This window comes from Exophiala aquamarina (assembly GCF_000709125.1).
Source record: "Exophiala aquamarina CBS 119918 chromosome Unknown aczIA-supercont1.5, whole genome shotgun sequence".
NCBI lineage: Eukaryota > Fungi > Ascomycota > Eurotiomycetes > Chaetothyriales > Herpotrichiellaceae > Exophiala > Exophiala aquamarina.
In genome coordinates this window covers 979,158-1,001,135 of record NW_013550583.1, presented here as the reverse complement: position 1 = coordinate 1,001,135, position 21,978 = coordinate 979,158, and the positions used below count along the sequence as shown (strand labels likewise).

The 21,978-nt window shown below is 49.5% G+C and overlaps 9 protein-coding genes across 9 annotated transcripts; 7 read left to right on the top strand and 2 right to left on the bottom strand.

Moving 5' to 3' along the window:
* Nucleotides 1-819: 819 nt before the first annotated feature.
* A1O9_07024 (uncharacterized protein) lies at nt 820-3,113 on the top strand (the record flags this gene model as incomplete). The annotated part of the gene is made up of 4 exons (XM_013403970.1): nt 820-909; nt 965-1,421; nt 1,487-1,512; nt 1,563-3,113. 4 exons carry the CDS (start codon nt 820-822, stop codon nt 3,111-3,113), a joined length of 2,124 nt encoding a protein of 707 aa, XP_013259424.1.
* A 658-nt stretch (nt 3,114-3,771) lies between these two features.
* Nucleotides 3,772-5,673, bottom strand: A1O9_07023 (uncharacterized protein; the record flags this gene model as incomplete). The annotated part of the gene is made up of 5 exons (XM_013403969.1): nt 3,772-3,968; nt 4,052-4,347; nt 4,406-4,679; nt 4,727-5,509; nt 5,562-5,673. 5 exons carry the CDS (start codon nt 5,671-5,673, stop codon nt 3,772-3,774), a joined length of 1,662 nt encoding a protein of 553 aa, XP_013259423.1.
* Nucleotides 5,674-6,264: 591 nt separating this feature from the next.
* Nucleotides 6,265-10,094, top strand: A1O9_07022 (uncharacterized protein; the record flags this gene model as incomplete). Its single annotated transcript, XM_013403968.1, has 14 exons — nt 6,265-6,355; nt 6,498-6,652; nt 6,704-6,872; nt 6,927-7,124; nt 7,187-7,514; nt 7,571-7,785; nt 7,843-8,068; nt 8,121-8,358; nt 8,416-8,807; nt 8,870-8,978; nt 9,029-9,155; nt 9,211-9,479; nt 9,550-9,911; nt 9,968-10,094. The coding sequence occupies 14 exons, from the start codon at nt 6,265-6,267 to the stop codon at nt 10,092-10,094; spliced, it is 3,006 nt and encodes a 1,001-aa protein (XP_013259422.1).
* Nucleotides 10,095-10,766: 672 nt separating this feature from the next.
* A1O9_07021 (uncharacterized protein) lies at nt 10,767-12,339 on the top strand (the record flags this gene model as incomplete). The annotated part of the gene is made up of 2 exons (XM_013403967.1): nt 10,767-10,826; nt 10,852-12,339. The coding sequence occupies 2 exons, from the start codon at nt 10,767-10,769 to the stop codon at nt 12,337-12,339; spliced, it is 1,548 nt and encodes a 515-aa protein (XP_013259421.1).
* A 623-nt stretch (nt 12,340-12,962) lies between these two features.
* Nucleotides 12,963-13,784, top strand: A1O9_07020 (V-type ATPase, C subunit; the record flags this gene model as incomplete). The annotated part of the gene is made up of 3 exons (XM_013403966.1): nt 12,963-12,979; nt 13,219-13,319; nt 13,453-13,784. 3 exons carry the CDS (start codon nt 12,963-12,965, stop codon nt 13,782-13,784), a joined length of 450 nt encoding a protein of 149 aa, XP_013259420.1.
* Nucleotides 13,785-14,441: 657 nt separating this feature from the next.
* A1O9_07019 (uncharacterized protein) lies at nt 14,442-14,948 on the top strand (the record flags this gene model as incomplete). The annotated part of the gene is made up of 1 exon (XM_013403965.1): nt 14,442-14,948. One exon carries the CDS (start codon nt 14,442-14,444, stop codon nt 14,946-14,948), a length of 507 nt encoding a protein of 168 aa, XP_013259419.1.
* Nucleotides 14,949-15,255: 307 nt separating this feature from the next.
* Nucleotides 15,256-16,680, bottom strand: A1O9_07018 (uncharacterized protein; the record flags this gene model as incomplete). The annotated part of the gene is made up of 1 exon (XM_013403964.1): nt 15,256-16,680. One exon carries the CDS (start codon nt 16,678-16,680, stop codon nt 15,256-15,258), a length of 1,425 nt encoding a protein of 474 aa, XP_013259418.1.
* Nucleotides 16,681-17,355: 675 nt separating this feature from the next.
* On the top strand, nt 17,356-18,555 carry A1O9_07017 (uncharacterized protein; the record flags this gene model as incomplete). The annotated part of the gene is made up of 1 exon (XM_013403963.1): nt 17,356-18,555. The coding sequence occupies one exon, from the start codon at nt 17,356-17,358 to the stop codon at nt 18,553-18,555; it is 1,200 nt and encodes a 399-aa protein (XP_013259417.1).
* A 439-nt stretch (nt 18,556-18,994) lies between these two features.
* Nucleotides 18,995-21,630, top strand: A1O9_07016 (uncharacterized protein; the record flags this gene model as incomplete). Its single annotated transcript, XM_013403962.1, has 3 exons — nt 18,995-19,176; nt 19,223-19,515; nt 19,565-21,630. The coding sequence occupies 3 exons, from the start codon at nt 18,995-18,997 to the stop codon at nt 21,628-21,630; spliced, it is 2,541 nt and encodes an 846-aa protein (XP_013259416.1).
* Nucleotides 21,631-21,978: the final 348 nt, after the last annotated feature.

Genomic DNA, 21,978 nt, shown 5'->3' with positions numbered 1-21,978 from the left:
CGCGCTGAGAGAGTGTGGATGGTGGTTTCTGACCTGGGCTTCGAGCATCATTGGAGGGTATGAAAGCAAGAAAGCGCAACTTGGAATTTCTAGCTGCGGCTCAGATTGTCTCTGGAAAGCGTAAAGCAAAATGTTGCACGAGCAAGACTCCATCAAGTCGGTCAATCTCTTGTCTAAGAGGTATGAAAGTGCCCGTTCCTGCAAAGCTGACTGTTCGAAGGCATGGACGAGGAGTTGACCCTGAGTATATTAGCATCGTACCCTCGAATTACCACCTGAAGATCACGGACATAGAATTTGGAGGTGCTTGGTCGTACCATGGAGTCGTGACCATCGATGCCGAGGTACTGGCGACTACAAAAAGAGTCATACTCAATTCAAGTCAGATCGATGTAGTGTCATGTAACTCGGTGTTTGAATCCCACGGGTTATCAAGTCTGTCGATCTCGAGCCCTTCGGAGTTGTGACTGGACTGACAAAGCAGTCAACCAACAAGCAGCCTCGATAGACCTGGACAACGACAAGTCACAAGCATGCATAACATTCTCGAAAGCAATAGAGAAAGGCACCTTTCGGCTGACTGTCCATTTCAAAGGCAGGATTGATCGTTCAATGTGCGGGTTCTATCGTGCGAAATATGAACCTCATTCGGATTGCAATGCCCCCTCTGTCAAAGTAGGAAATGAACACTACCTCGTAACGACTCATTTTGAGCCTTGCAATGCCCGAAAAGCTTTTCCTTGCTTCGATGAGCCACATCTGAAAGCGACATTCGAGCTTGAGCTGGAAATCCCAATAGAGTTGGTGGCATTGAGCAACATGCCGGAAAGGTCAGTTTCCCAGCTCGATGGGTCAAAACAAGGTCTGAAGGTTGTCACTTTTGAGAAGACGCCTGTGATGAGCACATACGTGAGTCAGCCAAATCTGGGGGACTAGACGTAATTGAAAACTAAGCACAATGTAGCTTTTGGCCTGGGCAGTTGGAGATTTCGAATACGTCGAGGCCATGACGAAGCGAGAACACAAAGGCAGACGAGTTTCAGTCAGAGTATACACTACCAGGGGAATGGCGCGCTACACTCACTTTGCCTTGCAAGATGCTTGCGACGCTTTGGACTTTTTCGCTGAGACCTTTGGTGTCGATTATCCTCTGCCCAAATGTGACCACGTGGTAGTACACGAGTTCATCTCTGGCGCTATGGAAAACTGGGGGATGATCACGTATAAGCCCACAAAGATACTCTTCGATCCAACCACTTCTGACAACAGGCTGATGTCCAAGGCCTCGTATGTCATTGCACACGAGCTGGCTCATCAATGGTTCGGCAATCTGGTTACTATGAGTGGTTGGAACGAACTGTGGTTGAACGAAGGCTTTGCGACATGGGCAGGGTACCTCGCAGTTGATCATATGCATCCAGGTAAGATTGTGCAACCTACACTGCCAATCTATCCTTGGTGGCATGGCGTGCTAACTATTAAACAGAGTGGAGTATCTGGGGCCAGTTTGTGGTAAGTGAATGGCTGGCTCTGAGGAGGTGTTCGTTACTGACACTGGCCAGGACGAAGCGATGGAAGAAGCCTTTGCAGTTGACTCTTTGAGATGTAGCCATGCTATAGAGTCACCTGTTAACGACGAAATCAACGCACAACAGATGTTTGACAGCATCAGCTATTTCAAGGGAAGTGCTGTCATCCGCATGCTTGTCAATCATCTTGGCCGAGATGTCTTTCTAGCTGGTATCAGCTCTTATCTCAAATGTCGGTCGTACGGAAACGCTACCTCAGATCATTTATGGCAAGCACTGTCTGCTGTCTCCGATATTGATGTAAAAGAACTCATGAAGGGCTGGATCTATCAAGCCGGTTATCCCATTGTCAAAATTTCCACCGCCTCGAATCAACTTCAACTCAGACAAAGGCCGTTTCCACGAAATTTGCAAGGCATTGACAAAAGCATATGGGAAGTGCCGCTTGGTATGGCCACATCCTCGCCTGAGGATTCGCGTTCCACAATCAACTCAGAATCCTGTATGCTGAAGCGGCGGACCCCGCTGCCAAAGCTCAACAGAGATCATACTGGGTTCTATCGGTGTGAATATCCTCGGGACCATTTATTGTCCTTGACCGGATCATTTGCCAATCTGTCCGCATTGGACAAGGTGGGAATTATCAGCGATACCCGTGCCTTGGTGCTGGCCGGCCAGAGACCAGCTTCCGAATTATTGGACTTGCTTCTAAGCTTCAAACACGAAACTGACTGTTTCATTTGGTCTCAAATACAGAAGTCTGTCTCGATACTACATTCGGCTGTCACTGATGACAAATTGATCTGCAAAGCCCTCAAAAGCTACATCTCTCAACTCATAAATCCAACCAGACGTTTCACCAACTTGACTGGGGATACTGATAGCTACATAAAAGGTGAACTGCGAAAGACACTTGTACAGCTTGCCGTGAAGTCTGGTGATCAGAATGTACTTGATGAGGTCCATCTGAGGTTTTGTCGCTGGAAGGAAGGCGACACGAAAGCGATCGACCGAAACCATCTGAGTTCAATCTTGAACGTAGCCGTTTCGCAGGGCGACGAGCTAGAATACAAAGCCGTCAAGGCGGAGTATCTGAAAAATCGAACTATTGACGGACGTGAGATCTGTATCGCGGCGATGGGAAAAACAGGCGTTCCTGCCATGGCCCGAGACTTCCTCGACATGACCTTCTCGTCGGACGCTCATGTGGAGCTGCAAAACATCCACTTTGTTGGCAACGCCTTGAGCAACGGGCCTTGTGGCATGGAATTGTGGAAGTATGTGAGAAGTAATTGGGATAACGTGTACAAAAGGTTGAGTGCCAACAACACTGCTCTGGAGTGGTTCATTGAAAATTCCTTGTGCGGGATCGACGATGCTGAAGTGGGACGAGATGTTGTCCAATTTTTGGAGGGAAAGAAGATTCCAGAACTTGACCGTCCGATGCAAATAGTTCGGGACAGCATTGAGCAGAATGTAGCCCGAAAGGGTCAACTACGGCTGGAAGTGACACAATGGCTGAGCGAGAATATGCTCCCCTATTCAGAGGACGAGGGGGGCGAGAGTCTCACACATCGACTGTAAATGGACAGATTGCTAAAAAATTCCGGACACTATCATGGGAAAGTAACATCCTGGTCCGTGCTAAGGGGCAACTCGCCCAATCCTTATCATCATTCATTGTTAGCCTGCGAGGGAGGTGCTCATTGCTTGCTTCCAACAGCCTTGAGACTTTAAATTGTGGAGGACGACCTAGCTTCTATGCATAGGAGGCCTCGTCTTATAGACTGCACCTATTTACCAACTCCACTCAGATTCTCTGACATGTACTGTGTGCCTCTGCAAACTATTATACGAGCTCCGGCCATTGGACAGCCATGGAACAGGTTATAGCCCGGTACGGATATGGTGTTTCCAAGTGGTAACGGCTCATCAGATTTGCTCTGATCTTTACACTCTCGAGCATCGCCATGTTTCCAGCAGTTTATGGAGGAGTGGGTATGGTATTGACGAAGAGAAAACGTCACATAGTTCAGGTGGCTTACTGCGACCAGGACAACCATGAGACTGATTTACGACCGAATTAGAACCAAAAGGTCTTGACTTCCTTAGAGCAAGTACGTATTCTGAGCTGTCTACCAACAATGAGAGGCGGAATCTGTGTGTCAACCGCCATCAAGGCGGGGGGCCCTGAATATCGCGAATTCAACATTTACTCTAGCATGCGGCTATTCGAACACTCTCAAGCTTCCCGTACGGGTTTTTCAGATAGACCCTTTGGCTCGGAAACAAGTACCGACTCAACCGGCAACCCGCCGTTTTCTGAGCCTGACTTATCTGAACTTTCAGCGGCGATCTCTTCACCTTCGACGAGTGATTCGAGAGTCGTATTCTGAACGGGATACTCGTAGGGAAAGACCAAGTGAAGTACGTACGCGACTATCGATGCTGTTTTTCAAACGAGTACCACTGGTTAGCGTGAGGGACGAAAAGGGCGGGCGTTTGGTTAGACATATACATACCGATGAAAAAGCCTAGGACGAAGGAGAGTGAAAAGATACGATGAGCGGCAACTCCCGTCTTGAGCGAAGGGTTGACTGAAGTTACGAATCCCGGCATACTTGGGACCACAGCACAAACCCATGCCACGACACTGCGCCAGTTGGTGCCATAGTAGTACCAATACAGTGAGATCTTCGATCCTTCATACAAGTCGGGGACATGAAAGCGGCGCTTTTGAATGATATAAAAATGGACGCAGAGCAGGCCGATCATGGGTCCAAGGAAAACTGCGTATGCTGAGAGAACAGACAAGAAGCTGTAGAGTCTCCAATCAGTATATTTTCAAGATCAGAACGGGATGGTTCATGACTTACACTCCTCCAGAAGCCATTTGCTGCCATGGGTTCGGAGCCACGCTAAGGACTGCGAGGATATATGCCCCGCGTCGAAGATTAATATATTTGGGTAACACACTGGCAACGTCAAGACCACCAGCGAGAACATTTCCAACAACGTTGATGGACAGCTGAGAGATGATGAAAACGATCCCAAGGAAAAATGCCGCGGCTCGACCTCGTGAGCCATTTTGATCTTGGATTGCCATGAACAAGGTGCTTGGATCCCAAAGTGCCTTGCCATTCCCGTATTCTGTCGTTTTGTTAGAGTTGAGAAAGAACTCATGGTATTTGACTTACGATTTTGGGTGGCGGCTGTGACCACGACCCCGATAATGGCCATGCACGAGCTGGTGATCATGAACGAGAATGCTTGGGTATAGGTGACGTGGCTAGGTTTCTTTGCAAACCTGGTAAAATCATTCTGATTCAAGATACCAGAGGCGATGCTTCCAATAACGGACATGACTCCACCAGTCATTTGCCAACCCAGCTCCGTGGATGATATGGTGGTTTTTGCATTAAAAACGCTGCCATATCCATCGCTCGTTCCAACTGCCCAGCCGAGTAGGCAGAATAAGGTGATTCCAACCACAACGGACGCACCGTGGAAGTACGGGCGCAGTTGGCCTGGTTTGAACCAGATGAAGATGGCGCACAGAACATTGAAGAGAAAGTAGCCAAGGAATTGCGCAGATGTAATGCCTATCCCGGCGGGGAGTTTGTTTGGAATACGCTCGTCTAGATTCATCCAAATGGACCGTAGACAAACGTAAATCATCTTTCCACCGATTACGGCTTGCACGCCATACCAGGTGATTGAGGTCAAGATTCGATTGAGCACGGGGAAATAGGCACCCCACATGCCCCAGACACTTCGCGATACAATTGGAAAGCCGAGATGGCTTTGAGCACCCGAAACCGAGTTGAGTACTGCGAAACAGCTGGCCAGGAAGTTACCCAACAGGATCACGACGATGGCTTGCCAGTAGGTCAAACCGGAGGCCAACAGAGCCGATCCTGTTTGATAAGTGCTCATATTCAAATTGACGAGACACCATAACTCGACGAATTGGAGCGGTCCTATTCACAAGGCGTTCAGTGGCTGATCAGAGACGTGAAGATGCAGGCTCACCCCAAGTCTGCCTCTCGGGCGGCACTGGACGGATGTCCTCATTGCTCCAACGAGTGCCTTGCTCATTTTCCGGAAGTTCGATAACTCGCAGTGCTCTTCTCACCACAGACATGTTGTCTAGTTTGGTAGAATAATATTGTCAATGATGTGCGTGAACAGGTGTGGCATGGGAATGGCTGAGGATCCAGCCATTCACTATATAACTCACAAGATCAAAGGACGATTTGATAACATGGCCTGTAGTTTGAAGTCTAGATCATCGCGTGTTATCACAACTTCATAGGTGTACAAAGAGTGAAATTCATCATAGTTCTGCCACAAGGAATCCCTGGCCGATATCTAGCTGCACCATTCGGCATAAGCCCATCGGGGTACATGCGAGTGGTGTTCTCCGCCCGATGTGGAGCTTTACGCTAGTGGAACAAAGTTTGCTTGAATCCATGATAACGAAAGATGTTGGAAGTCCTCGCCGACAAGAGCGGAGATTGACTGATAAGGGCGCCCGGTCTACCCGCTTGAGTAGTGAGGTTCGCCTCTCGGTGCTTGGTACTCCGGAAGGGATACGCCACCCAATCACGAGCTCGGAGTCTATTCGACTGTTGGAGAACAATGGAGTCGAATTTAGTGTTGATTTCTGGAACACGTCGTGCAGGGCGCTTGATGGGCTCCGCGTAACTTCAAATAACTTAAAATCCCTTTCGTAATGGAGATCGAAGGCAGTGCCTCTCGAAACGTTCAGTACCAAACATCGAGGATGGCGATTGAAGGAGTCTACCGAATCGGTGTCGACGTCGGTAATGGAAAGCTCTGTCACAATAAGCGGCTGTGTTGGCTAACAACGCATTATAGGCGGCACAAATACAGATGCTGTGGTTCTTCGTAGGCCTCGAAAACAGTCCAGGACACTACAGTGGAACTGACAAGCAAAAGATCCAGGCGAGGCACACCTGCCTGACCGAGGCATCCGCAGCGCCTTCAAAACACCAACAACGGCAAATGTAACAGAGGGAATAGGTAAAGCCATCGAAGGTGCTGTGGAAAAATGTGGTGTGCCACTCGATGCTGTCGCAGCTGTGATGGTAGGAACGACCGTAAGTACCAGCGAAAGAGCTCGCTCGCGAACGAGACGTTGAAATTTTCAGCACTTCATCAATGCAGTCGTCCAGGCGGATGACCGAAACTTGAGAAAGGTTGCTGTCTTCAGGATATGTGGACCATATACCAAGGAGAATCCAGCCTTCATGGACTTTCCGCCTATTCTCGCGCGGACGATGAACGGTCACGTAGCCTACTTGGATGGTGGACTCGAATGTCAGACTCGAACCCTTAAAAAGGTCATGAATATCAGCCGCTGACAAACTCTAGTTGATACTCGAGAAATTATGCCCATCAATGAGAAACAGATTCGCGAAGAATGTCAAGTCGTCAAGGGGAAAGGTATCACAGACATCGCTGTGGTTGGAGTATTCTCACCCCTCGATATCCACGGCAAACAAGAAGCTCGAGTGAGGCAGATCCTCCTAGAAGAAATACCGGGCGTGGATGTCGTGTTGTCTCGAGATAGTAAGTTCGTCCTTGAGAAGTCGGACCTGAGTTCAAGAGTGAAAATACTAAACCAAAACCAGTCGGTCAGCTCGGCTATCTCGAGAGAGAAAATGCCACAATTCTCAATACCTCTATCCTCAAGTTCGCCCGGAAAACTATCAAGGGATTCAAATTAGCGATACGAAACCTAGGGCTCTCGTGCCCGTTATATCTGACCCAGAACGACGGCACTATCATCGATGCAGACTCTGCTGAGACTTGTCCCATTAAAACATTTTCAAGTGGGCCGACCAACTCCATGACGGGGGCTGCTTATCTTTCTGGCCTTGATACCGAGCAAGGTCGGATAAGAGATGCGCAGGTGATTGTTGCAGATGTCGGCGGTACGACGACGGATGTTTGCGCACTGTGAGCTCTCAGCGAACCAAAGGCATTCAATTTCATCATGCTGACATCTGTGACAGTTTACCATCAGGATTCCCACGGCAAGCTGGCACGTGGGTGGACATTGGAGGTGTTCGCAGCGCTTTTCCTATGCCAGAAGTGCTTTCGGTCGCATTGGGAGGGGGCACCAGAGTCGAAGAGCGTGATGGGAATGTGATCGTCGGACCAGAGTCTGTCGGACACAGACTTATCACGGAAGGCTTGGTCTTCGGTGGTGGGACCTTGACAACGACTGGTAATGACTCTGTTTCTCTCTCTGTTCATGCTGAATACTGAACGTCGAATGCTTTAGATATCGTCGTCGCAAGTGGCCATGCAAAGGTTGGGGACATTTCCAAAGTCCAAAATGTCCCAAAAGACATCATCGCAAAAGCGCGACATCGGATGAAGAGGCTACTTGAAGATGCGGTGGATGCCATGAAACTGAGCGCTGACGACGCTATATTAATCCTCGTTGGAGGCGGTAGTATCGTCCATATGGATGATCTGGAGGGAGTTGGTCAGATCATTCGCCCACCGTATGTGATCTACAATTGCTGTGGGTGCATCCGCTTGGCTTACTCTTGACAGGTATCATGACTGTGCAAATGCAGTTGGGGCCGCGATTGCAAAGATTTCAGGACAGATTGATGTGGTCAAGGTCCTTGAGGGACTCGATGAGGACGAGGTGGTCGAGGGAATTTGCTCCGAGGCACGGAAGATGGCAATCGAAGGAGGTGCTGAGCCGGCGTCTGTGAAGATCGTCACCGTAGAGAACATGCCTCTGGAATATGTCCAGATGAGAGCTTCCAGGATCGTTGTACGAGCTGTAAGGGCGCATTTATTTCGTCCTCTTGTCTGTCGCACACTGACATCTTGTTCTCAGGCCGGAGTTCTCAGCGAGAAAGCTCTCCTAGCACATACGCCCTCGGAAAGCACGGATCTTCTCGCCAAATTTCAAGAAGCTGATGAAATGTTGGCTCCCAAATCGAAAAATGCGGAGAAAGATCCCAAAGACTTTTTGGTGAGCCCATCGGCACTCGTAGACATTCGGAAGTACACGCCTGAGGTCGACGAGAATGGCAAATGGTGGGTCTCAGAGATAGACTGTGAATTTCTAGCGACTGGCTGCAGCATCTTGGCTTGCGGTGGTGGTGGACCTGGTTACATGTGCTACATGGCAGCCAGGGCGGCGATACAACGTGGTGCGCGAATGTGCATTGTCGACATCGATGCGCTTCCAGAAGAGGGCCATGTTCTGGGCAGTATATCCTATGGGTATGTGTGATTGCCAATGTTGCTCATTGTGACGACATGCTGATGAGATGCCCAAATTATAGTGCACCAACCGTGACGTTGGAACGGATTCCCAGTGGAACAGAATCCAGGGATGCAACAGATGCACTTCTAAGCTGCCACCCAGGCGTTAAGATGGCGGCCCAAATAGCTGTATGTTTATCTCATGTGTCACCCAAGATTCTCACTAAAGGTATGGACAGATCGAAATTGGAGGCATGAATGGTATCCGTCCCCTCCTTGTGGGCCACGACTATGGTGGCATTCCTACGATAGATGGCGATTTCATGGGCAGAGCATATCCCAGAATTTACTTGCATACTGCACATCGTGTGTACCATCCGTAACCTAGGACAAAGGCCAAATTTTTACTGACGGGGGTTAGTGTACGGGTTGCCCCTCGCGCCATGCACGCAGGCGGATGGCAATGGCAATGTGGTGACGGTCCACAAGTCGACCAGTGTCGCCAAGCTGGAGAAGATTCATCGCAAAGCGGGTCATGAGCTTGGGTTGTTCTCGCAAATGGTTACCCCACCAATCTCTGTGAAAGACACCAAGAAAGTTGGCACCTTAGGCACAACCTCACTTGCATGGTACATCGGCCGAGCAGTCTACCTCGCAAGGCAGGAGAAGACGGACATCATGAAAGCTGTGGTAAGTGAAACTCGTTTAGGGAGACACTATCCGATATCAGACCCATCATTGACCACCAATATCGTGTCAGGTTGAGGCAAATCCTTCGGGTCGTGTCTTGTACACTGGGAAGATTGTGTCCATCAATCGTTATGTCTCTCCGGCTGGGTACACCGAAGGTAGCGTGCGGCTGAAACCCATCGGCAGTGACGAGCAAGAATACGGAGATTCCACGATGACAGAGGCGAGAGACATGGTGCTGCCATTCCAGAATGAATATCTCTATGCAGAATTGGTGGATCCAGCCGCTGCGAAGGGAACCAGGGGCGAGATCCTATGTACCGTCCCAGATCTCATCTCGCTCGTTGGCACAGATGGTTATGCGCTTGGAACCCAGGACCTGAAATACGGAGTCAGAGTCAGTGCCGTTGCCTTTGTCGCACATCCTCACTGGTATGACAGCTCCTCGCGCAAGCCTTTTCATGGCTATTGACTAACATTTGGGCAAGGTATACTGAGGTCGGTCAAGCAACAGGGGGTCCTCGGGAGTTTGGATATGACATGGACTTCATACCTTTAGGAACACCCTATTATGAGCCCAAGAGGGTGACGAAGGAGTTCCGAACTACCACGTAGACCTGCATGTGTTGATACTGGCACTGGCTCAAAAACGGAGAGATATATGTGTTGGACAAAGTTGTGTTTCCAAGACATGTGAAGAGACAGCACCGTAAAGAAGCCGTCCAGGAAAGATTCAATTGTTTTCATGTATGATAGATACATTGCATGGTGCCGGTAGATGAGGTCTTATGCAAATTGACGATGCCCCATCCTTGAAAATACGTGTTGATGGGAGGACCGAGCTATATTCGTGGTTGCTAGGTAGTTAACATCGCGACTGCACTTTTCGAGGGCTTGCAGCCAAGATCCGACAGTTCCACCAGTAAGAGATGCTCTTGGCATAAACACGATTTAACCCATTAGTAACTAGCTCAATTAAGCTCTCAATGGCTTGGAGGGCAAAGACCATAGAGTGGCAAGAGAGAGAGATCAGGCCGACATTGTTCATTGGCTCGCTTAAGTACCTTAGTATGGGTCCGGGGCTCGGCGTAGATTTTAATTACACTTCTTGGCAAGCTACCGGAAGCAAGGCTAGTCAGAGATGCGGCATCTCTGCGAACACCATGGTAAGGACATGAGATTCCTCTAGCTCTCTCACTCTCTCCTGATTCGTTCAAGCGCCGCCATTCTCGATTGCGTTGATCATCATAATCTTTAATCGAGTACCACGTTGTGTCGCTGTTTGACATGTCTAGATTCGACCAAATTCATGGGCTCCAAATCTCGAAGCGGGTGCACCACCTGCAAGTAAGTTTTCTCTCTCCCTGCGCAGCAAACATCCGCGCTAAGGGATGCCAGAACTCGACGTATCAAATGCGATGAGAGGCATCCAAGATGCTTGCGCTGCTGTAAAAGCGGGTTCAAATGCGAGTATGATGCTGTGCAAGCGATCACACCAGGCTCAGCCTTTGTAATTTACAGTGCTGGTGCTCTTCGACTGAGCCCTCGAGATCTGCCTGATGCCGATCCTCGTGACCTGCGCGCCTTGAACTATTTCCAATCATTGACCATACTTGAGATTGGTGGTCCATGGTCAACTGAGCTGTTTACCAAATTTTTGCTGCCAATGTCACGCCATGAGTGTAGCATCAGACAAGCTGTTGTCGCGCTCGGAACACTTCATGAAGGCTATGTCGAGGCTGGTGGTTCAACGAAAACGGATCTCGCTTGTTCAACGCAACGGCACGCCCTAATGCAGTATGGTGCTGCAGTTCGTTCTGTGATGGCACTTCGAATCAACCAACATCAAAGGAATGCTATAGATGTCGCCCTCGTTGCGAGTATTCTGTTTGCATCCATTGAAAATTTGCGTGGTCATACGAAGACCTCTCTGATACACGTGTTCTCAGGACTCAGAATCTTGCAGGGAGCAGAAGAGGAATACCCCAACGCTGTTTGTGAATCGATACCACGACACCTATTACGCATTGTTCTGCAGCGTCTTGTCGGTCAAGTGTTCGAAACTGGTTATCGAGACATCATCCCTGTGGTCACAGTATCCTCGGACCTGGGGAAAACCGAAACAGGATTACTTTTGAACGCTATTAGTCAAACGGAAGCTCTCCACTACCGCCTTCACCACTTTTTTCATCATCAGACCCTGAGTCTAGCAAAGATCTCTAATATAGATATAGGCGGAGTCTACGCTACAATCGCAGAGGCCTTTGGCAGTTTCAAGTTTCTCCTCGAGCAAATCAAAGTTAAGCACAAAGCATTCCTTCTTTCGAGCAGGGGTTGTTCCAAAGAGGACTGTGAAGACAGAAATCTGTTGTTGTTCAACGTGATGGTGACCAACCTTGAAATCATCTTCAACGTTCATAAAACGATGAACGAAATGTCGCCTGATACCCTCATTCGGAAGTTTCGAGAACATTTGGATTGGTCTGGGACGCACATTAGAACATTCTCTAGATTTACGGGAGCTGACGACTGCTCAGAACGAGCCACAAACACGACCAGTGTTTCGAACGATGGCAGTAAAGACTCGAGAGTGGCTCAAAGTGGTCGAATCAACAAACGCGTGCGAGGTATCTTACCCAAACCAGCCACATCTTTGGCGCCATCCTTTTCCGCCAACCCCGGTGTTGTTCCATCTCTGTATATGACTGCTGCACGTTGCCAAGATCCTGTTATCAGAAGGGAAGCCCTCCAGCTCCTTAAGGCATGCGATCGACGAGAAGGCCTGTGGGATTCCAATATTGCAGCAGGGATTATCAGCAGGATTATTGAGATCGAAGACTCACCACTGCTTGAAACATGAACCGGATAAACGTTTCAAAGCCGAACACCACGGGCTCTCAAGTTAAGCGAAACTCTCCTCTCCAAACGCGCTGCCTAACGCTTCGATATGTCACCCGGGGCTTATTTACGAATACGAATTTCTATCATGGCAACACTTGCCCTTACAGGCCACTAGGACCGAGCCGCCCACTTATGCATGCAAAATTAGCCAAAGGTTGGGTATTCAGCATTGGCGTCTGCCTGGGGGTTCCAGCCTTTCTCCAAATGAGGGTCATGATTGGTTGCCTGGGAATCAAGTCACGTGCCATCTAGAATGGGGACCTCTTGAGTGCGAGATACCCAGGCAGCAAAATTAATGATGGGAAAGCGGCCACTCGTATATACCAAGGTTACCACCAGTGGAGCGTTGATCTGCCGACCAAAATACTTGAACGGCTCTCATTTTGATTTTTCTTGACGATTTACATGGTCATTCACTTGCTCACTCATTACTCGCCCTTCCTCAGACTTTGCTCAGTATCAAGTTTCATCACACACGAGCCTCCAACTTTCGCTTACAGCTAGAGTACTTCCTATAAGAGATTGCAGTTGCTTGGCTCTCTACCACACCCACAAGACAAAGAAGGTGGTGGTAAAGACACAATGGCCAGCGACCTCTGGTAAGTCCCTCCCTAATGAGTCCAGCTGGAGAGATATGATCCTCTCCTCTCATCTTCATCATCTGTTAGTGTCTGGTATGCTAATGCTGACATGTTGAGCCGTATAGTCCAATTTATTCGGTGCGTAAAACTTTGCTGTCCCCGACCTCCTAAGCAATGGTCACACAAGTATTTGTTGATCGCGCAACACACTGACTGCCAATGAGGTAGCCTTTCTTCTCAGCCCTCGGCTGCTCAAGCGCTATTGTCTTTACATGCTTTGGAGCCAGCTATGGCACGGCCAAATCCGGAATTGGTATCATGGCAGCAGGTGTTTACAGACCTGACAACATGATCAAGAGTATGTGGCACACCTAATATCTCCTAGAAGGATATCTGAGTAGACTTGTGCACCATGACAAGCTTCGGAAACCGATCCCTTACCATCCAACCGGTGCAAGGAGATACTTAATACGATTCTAACAAAGTCGTAGGCTGCATGCCCACCGTCATGGCGGGTATCGTTGCCATATACGGACTCGTGATCTCCCTGATGATCAGCACCACTATTTCGTCCACCCGACCTACCCCTCTAGCAGCGTCGATGACACACTTCGGCGCCGGGCTTGCCGTGGGCCTTGCCGGTCTCTCATCGGGTTTCGCGATTGGCATTGTCGGCGACGCTGGCGTGCGAGCCAGCGCTCAACAGCCAAGGCTCTATGTCGGTATGATGCTGATATTGATCTTCGCAGAGGTCCTGGGTCTCTACGGCATGGTTGTGGGGCTGTTGATGGTCAGTAAGGTGGAGGTAGATAATGTTTGCTGAACACTCGCTGTATTTTTAGCGTCAGATGAAGCGCGAAGAGACAAACTGTTGCAATGCAGAGCAGGCTTCACAGGAGAGATTTGTTCTGCAGGATCCTCCACGGGGCTTTTTCCTCGCAGCATCTTTTCTAATGTTCTTGTTCGAAATCTACATCAACCAGTCAATCAAGTAAATCGAGCTTGGTATCGAATCGATGCGAAGAAAGGCCGAGGACATCCCGAAAAAACTGCCTAGCTCAAAATTAATAGGAAAGCCGTTGGGCTTGAGCGAAACCAGAAAATTGCTTACGTACTGATAGCCGAGCTGGACAATCTGGGGGAGAGGGGCCTCAAAGATCGGCAGATGATGACCATGTGTGATCCGATCTCGTATCCAATCTAGCCTAGGTATATAAACAACCACCCCCGCAGCTTGGTACAATTTGTAAAGTAATTCAACGAGATATTCGTAGAACAGTCTATATCTTTCTTTGAAATCGTTCACTCAGGAGGAAAGAGACTGCCACGGTGGACTAATTTCTTTCCCACTGCCATCTCGACCAACCCAGGGTTGGTTTAAATACTCCCAAAACTAGTCCTTTATTTGTTCATACTCAGAAGAAAAAGCAAAAACACCAAACCGAAGACACAGAATTTACACCCAGGAATTCAGACCAGGATGGCGAAACGCGATAACTACACATTCGCGAACCAATCCTCCATTCCAGCCTCTCTTCCCTCAATCTCAGACTTCTTTCGCTCCTGGGACGACCCACACTCCGCCAACTCGTACCTGGAGATGTTCGCACCGCACGGCCAACTAGTCTTCGGCCCTACGCCGGCGAAAGGCCGCGACGCCATCCGAGCCCTCCGCGACGGCATGATCCACCCGGATAAAGGCCCGGTCGTGGATCTCGAGCACACGCTGGGCAAGGTCTTTGTGTTGGCTGGCGCCGGCGGGGACGTCAACGGCGAGGGTTTCCTGGAGGAGAAATCTAGTCATGAGTTGCTGGTGAACGGGACGATTTGGTATCTGCTGAAGAACGGGAAGAGGATTGATGCGGATTTCGCGTCGTATATGCATTTTGTGAAGCAGGAGAGTGGAGAGTGGCAGGTGGAGTTGTATATTGTTTATTTGGATTCGTTGGAGTTGGTTACTGCTATCAAGGAAATGATGAATGCGTGATTGGATGGATGGGTTGTGTCGGTGGATGAGGACGGGTAGGGCAGTGGAGAGAAGGAAGTGGAATGAGAGGGAAGAAAACGGGGAGAGAAAATGTTTGAGAATGATGAATGATGATTGTGCAATATGATATGATATGATATGCTTGAAGCCTTGCCGCTTGATTACTGAGATGTCAAAGCCTTGCGATTCCTCGGATGTTAAAGTGGTTGGGAGAATGACACGCCACTTGAATAAGTATGATAGCCCCTTGAATCATCTGAAACTATTTTGGGTCTGTTTCTGTCGAGCGAGCCCGCTGCTACACTTCTTACACTTCTTGCCGAATTGCTTCCGTCCCCTTGAACTCATTCTTATTGAACGTCTTCACAACCTGAAGAGTAGCATAGTAGCTGAACGGAAGGGCAATGAACCAATACCCAAAGTTGATACTCGCGGTTACGATGAGCGCCGTCGGCACGGCTTGCACTCCAAATCCGACGGCAACACCAGCGGTCTCGATGCCACGGAGCAAGGAACTGTATCGGATTTGATCACCCGGCGAGTCCGAGAGATTGCTGATGCACCAGTAGATGTAGTTCTCGACCATACCGAGGCTGATGCGCTCAAACAAGAAGACTCCGAAGCCGCGGCCGAAGGTGCTCTGGTCGCCCCAGTCGAGTACGGGGTGGGTCGTACGGTACTCGTCCTGTATGATCACCGCCCAGATCCAGGTCGCGCTGTTTAGTGTTGCGATGAGCCCATAGGTAACGAGCGCGCGCCTCTGTCGAGACTTCTGCCATGGGAGGTCGACGAGTGAGCCGGTCAACCAGGTGGCGAGTGTGCCGACCACGGCGTTCATGAAGCTGCCGAGTGCTCGTGACCGGACAGTGAAGTACGTTGCTAGGTATGTGCCAGGATATGCTTGAATCCAGCCGAAATACCAGAAGAGTGGGCTCAGGAGAAGAATCGGCTTGCTTCTGATGAGCCGCCACATCTGTCTTAATTCCTCACTCCAGTGGATGCCTCTTGGTGCCTCGATACGTGTGCCATCATCGCGCACTACTCTTTCTGGATTTGACAACAACAATGCAAAGAAGAACCCGAGGCACTGTATGGCGATGAACACCAGATATGTTTGATAACCAACCTTGCCACGTCTGTTGATATTGATATTGATGCCAAGAGAGATCGCACCGCCGATGATGTTCCCGAAATTCCTGAATGTAAACCATGTAGCGATATATCGGCCTCTCTTATGTTGTTCGGGATAGCCACAGGCAATGGCTCCTTCGACACTCCAAAAGAATCCTGCGGATATACCGCAGGTTACAGCTCCAAGGTACACGAACCAAGTTGCCCCAGTCCTATTGTTGACGTATAGCCCGGCAGCATATAATGGATAGCCCAGTGTGCCGATGGCTAGTGTCCACCGAAAACCGATAGCGTTGGTAAGCCATGGCCCGGCGAAACAGGTGACGGTCATGAAGGCGTAGAGGATGGCATTTGCGGCGTTGACGAGATCAGGGCTCTGAGATCCGCCGACACCTAACCCATTCATCGCGGACCATATCCCAGGAGCAGTGAAGGCGCAAAGCCCGACCACAAGGATCTGGAACAGGGTGCTACGGTAGAATATGACTCGAGCTTTGCTTGAAAAAGAACCCTCGACCGTCACTGGGATCGGAACCGGAGGGTTCCGAAGCTCTTCGTTCCCAGCGAGAGCCTGTTTGGCGCCAACCGATGAGATCGTCATCTTTCTGTCGAAAAGGAGAGCAATGAGATGGTTCTATGAGTAGAAGAAAGGCTCCTCTTAATAGCAAAATATGCGGCTGTACTCAGCGATCGGATCGTGGCCAGCAACCTCCATCACGGATGCTCTCGAGTATAAATTCGAAACAAGGATGATCTCGAGGAGTGATTTTCTTTCGCGCCAGGCGTGGGGCCAGCACGCAAGACCACGTTGACTTGACATGATATCCATGCCTATCCATACCAAGTCCAGCAGTCTAGGAAGCAAGGTGACCTTTCGATTCCATGAGCACCGTTCCGAGGCAACGTGCGGTTCGCAAAGATAACAATCACCCCACTGACCGCGTCGCTTGAAGCGTGTTAATTGGTGAAGCAGGGCATGACCAAAAAGAAATCGTAGATAGTCTCAATCTACATGCAGGCGTGAGTGACGGTTGCATATCGTTGGTAAGATATTAGTATTATCTGTCGTGATATTAGCACGGATGTCACCACAGATCGGCATTGCGTACATCCGCAGATACATGGGGTTCAACTATTTAATGGGGCGGACATCTCCCGCCGAGGTTAAGTTAGTGCCCACATAGCCGAAGAGGATTCCTTACCAGATACATCATCGTGACCACTGGTCGCAGCAGGAAAATTCAGTTATACTGAACAGACACTTATCATAATTAGCATGGCAGCAGCAATAGAGAGATCTGGTGTGTCAAGCCTCAAGCTTGACGATGCCGCATCACCATCGCTCGCATTCACAGCGTTTGATCTGCCTTCAAGCAACCAGAGAGTTCTCGGACAACCTCATCCCGCTGGCACAGTTATCCCACTCGCACTGCGTCCTTCAACTCACGACAATGCCGAAGTTGAACTTGATACCGTAGTGGAGACTATAAAGTCTCTTCAATCGCGGGGGGACGTCCTGACCAAGAAGCTCGCAGTGCATGGCACGCTGTTGTTCCGGGGTTTGCCAATTCATAATGCAGAGGACTTCAGCAAGTTTGCCCATGCCTTTGGGTTTAAGCCACATGAAATCATTGGTATTGTTGTGGACAGACCACTCCTGGCTCCCAATGTAGCCCCAGCCAACGAGGCACCCAAGGAGGTACTGATTTACAACCACAATGAATCACCCCAGGTTCCTCACGCGCCAGAATATATCTTTTTCTACAGCCACAAGGCACCAGAGATTGGTGGTGAGACGCCTATCTCTTCGTCTCTTGAGCTTTTCTACCGCGCAAAGGAGGAGATTCCAGAGTTCATCTCTGAATTGACAGAGAAGGGTGTTCTTAGCAAAGTCGTGTACAAGGTCGACAAACAGTATGAAGGCGGTTCCACGCTCAAACAAGCCTTTGGCAAGGAAATCCAGGATGGCGATGATGAGGCGACCCGACGTGCAAAGGTCGAGGCACAAATTGCACGATATGGCAGGGGCAAATATACCACGTGGGAGTGGACTGACGAAAACAGCCTCCTCTTGACACACAGACTGCCTGCCGTTCGGACCCAACCTGGAACAGACTTACCGACTCTGTTCACAGGCCTGGCCGCTTACTATAAGAACGCTCAGGTTAATAATACCACCAGCGACGCGAGAAGAAAAGTGACTGAACAGCTCTTCGGCGATGGCACGCCCATCCCTGAGAAGTACCTAGCTCACCTGGCTAAGATTACTGACGAGATCCGTGTGCTCCACAAGTGGCAACGTGGTGATGTTCTTGTCTATGATAACATAATTGCGCAACATGGTCGCCAGCCTTGGGGAGGAGAGCAATCAGACCGTGTAGTACTTGCAAGTCTGTTTGATGGCCAAAGCGTGCCTGGTGCCTATGGGGCCCACAGGCACGACTGGGCCCAAGTTGTCCAGGCATTGGATGGCTGAGAAATACTTCCATACTGCGTGGGCAGTTTCTGGCGTTGCATACATGCGGTACGAGAATAGTAATCTGATGGGTGAAGAGCTTCAGGGCCCTGTCCTCGCTTAATTAGCCGCCGTCAATTGTGAAACGTGATGTGACGTCACGAAAATGCACATCCAACAACATCAGGGCTGAAGCACAGGCAACTTCTCTTTGTTTTCCCAAGCGTGACTTTTTCAATATAGAAGTTGTCGAAACTGAAGTGTTCTGAGATATCTATGTGATCTTCTGCTTGCACGACCTGGGTGCTTCTGCTGTATAATATTGTCCACCATGACCTGCAGCCCTGGACATTGACACAAGCCATTGCGGAGACGAATCCGATTTCTGAAAATGGATATCCTGAAGGGCAATGTAAGTGGAATGAAATTTTCATTTATTTAGTATTCAGCTCACTGATTCATGGAGGCACCGGGGTCTGGTGGCCATCGAAACACAGGATCAATCTCACTCGTGGCCATAGGGGCAACACTGATTCCCACCGTCATAACCGCCGCAGCTTTCCTGACTGGTTTTGTGTTGCTTCGATCAAGATATCGAAATATTTATGCTCCTCGCACATATTTCCGGACTATTGCGCAAAAGTGAGCATGGCCAGTTTCTCAGAGGTCTTTTAGTTAACTTGGACAGGGATCGTACTCCTTCTTCCAGCCATACCGTTGTGTCATGGTTGCACGACTTTCGGATGCTCGATGACAAGTTTGTCCTTCGCCATTCATCTCTGGATGCATATCTGTTTCTGAGGTACTTACGCATGATCACTCTCATCTGTGTTGTTGGCTGTTGCTTGACTTGGCCGATCCTTTTCCCTATTAATGCAACTGCTGGTGGGGATGCTTCGGAGCTCGACAAGATTAGCTTCAGCAATATCAACGATCCCAAAAAGTTATATGCACATGCTGTCGTGGCATGGATCTTCCTTGGTATGATATCGGTCGCGCTATGGCATATTTGGATTGCTAATGATTGAAGGATTTATTGTACTCCTTATAACAAGGGAGAGACTTTTCGTTGTTGGTCTTCGTCAAGCCTATCAAACCATTCCTTTGAATGCTTCACGACTTTCTTCTCGGGTTGTCCTCTTCTTGTCGGTTCCGTCGGAATGCCTCGAGGATGAAAACTTGCAACGCTACTTCGGTCAAGATTCAGTGAGGTCATGGCCTGTCTCGAACCTTGAACACGTTGAGAAGCTTGCCAGCAAGCGGGATGTTAGCATAGAGGACCTCGAGCAAGCAGAGCTGAAATTGCTGAAGAAAGGTCAAAAAAAGCAAAGCCGTTCGTTCAATGGAGCTGGTGATTCCGGGAACCTGAATCATCGCGATCGCCCTGCGCATAGATCAAATTATCTTGTGGGAAAACGCATCGATACCATTTCACGTCTCAGGGAGCAGCTGCCTGACATTATATCTGACCTTGACCGAGTCCGACGGGCAGATTCCAATGGCAGGAATACTTGCACTGGTGCTATTTTTATCGAGTACAAAGATCAAGCGGCTGCACATCAGGCCTTTCAACAAGTACGACACCCGTCTCTATTTGCACTCCAGCCAAAGTATATTGGAGTTCTACCCAAAGAAGTGATTTGGCAAAACCTCAACCTCGACCCCTCGCTTCGAATCACATATTCATACATTGCAATAGGTGTCGCTATTGCAACAATCGTGCTTTGGTCCATTCCAATCGGCATCATAGGCACAATCTCTAACATCAACTACTTGACGGATAAGGTGCGCTTCCTGAGGTTTATCAACAATTTGCCAGACCCTATCCTGGGTCTGATAACAGGCCTCGTTCCGCCACTGCTCCTCAGTACCGTAGTATCTTATGTACCATACTTCTTCAAATGGCTGGCTACGCTCTCAGGGGCACCAACAACAAAAGAAGCTTCCAGATGGGCACAGACGTGGAATTTTGTGTTTCAGGTGGTGCAAGTCTTCCTCATCACAACATTCTCTTCCGGTGTGGCCGCCGTTGCGACCAAAATCTCTAACGATCCACAGTCTGTGCCTAGGCTGCTGGCGAAAAATCTTCCTAAGGCTTCGAATTTCTACCTGACGTATTTCATTATCCAAGGTATTGGGACCGCATCCAAAAATGTTATCAACTATTCCGATTTGTTTCAATATCTGTTCTACTACAACGTCAGTAGCAAGACCCCAAGGCAGAAGTACAACACCTTCATCCAGATGAAGGGTATCAGCTGGTTCAACGTCTACCCGAAATTTACCAATCTCGCGATCATCGCAATCGCGTATTCGTGCATTGCACCATTGGTATTGGGATTCGCGGCCATCGGGGTGTACCTCTTCTACCTCCAGTATCGGTACAACCTGCTGTACGTCATTCAGGTGAAGACGGAAACACGAGGCGAGAGTTTGACGAGAGCGTTGCAGCAGATGATGACGGGCGTCTACTTGTCAGAACTGTGCCTTCTTGGACTTTTCGGCATCAAGAAGGCCCAAGGAGCGTCGACGCTCATGACTGTGCTCCTCATCCTCACCATCATTTACCACCTGACAGTCAACAAATACCTAGCTCCGTTGGAGCATAACATGCCCCTCGACGTTCTGTCCAATACCACAGACGAAGAGTCCCCCCTTCTAGGGACCACCGAAGGCAGCTCTCGCACCAACCAGCGATCACAATCCCGTGTCCTGCAGCTCGGCCAAGGCAAGCTGCCCACAGTGCTGCTCGACCCTCTCGCCTCCTTCCTGGAACCGCACGTTTTCGCATCCCAAGAAGCGCTCCGCCCATGGCTTCAGGACCCAGAAGGCGAATTCGAAGAGTCCGTATCCTACACGGAGGACCAGCTCAGGAACGCCTACGTCAACCCGGCGTTGACATCCAAAACCCCCATCATCTGGCTGCCACGGGACTTCCCCAACGGCACGCTCTCGAGGCAGGAAGTCCAAGAAAACGAGAAGGTCGGGCTGTCGAGCACAGATCAAGGTGCGCAGTTGAATGAGAAGGGCGATATTGTTTGGAACATGGACGATTTCTCCGAGGTTCCTATCTTCAAAGAGCCAACGAGATTCTGATTGTCTTGGGTCTCTGGTGTCTGTATTTACTGACTAGTCCCCGCCGCTGTTCTATTTCTTCAAAGTTCAGAGATGATCGAATACGACTGGCGATCAGGCTTTACTTTGCATATCTGGTACGCCACGGGGGGATGGGTGCATCGACGAGGGTATAATGGGACAAACAGTCAAGGGCAGATTTGGCTCACTGGCATTTCTAGCATCTCTAAATCATTGAGTTACCAGTGTGGCATGTATGGACGGATAGATGGGTGTGCTTCTCCTCCGTGCCCATCCGGCGGCTCTTTTGTGCGAGTTCTTTATTCCACCTCTCGCCAACCTAGAAAAATAAATATCGTCTGTCGTCTA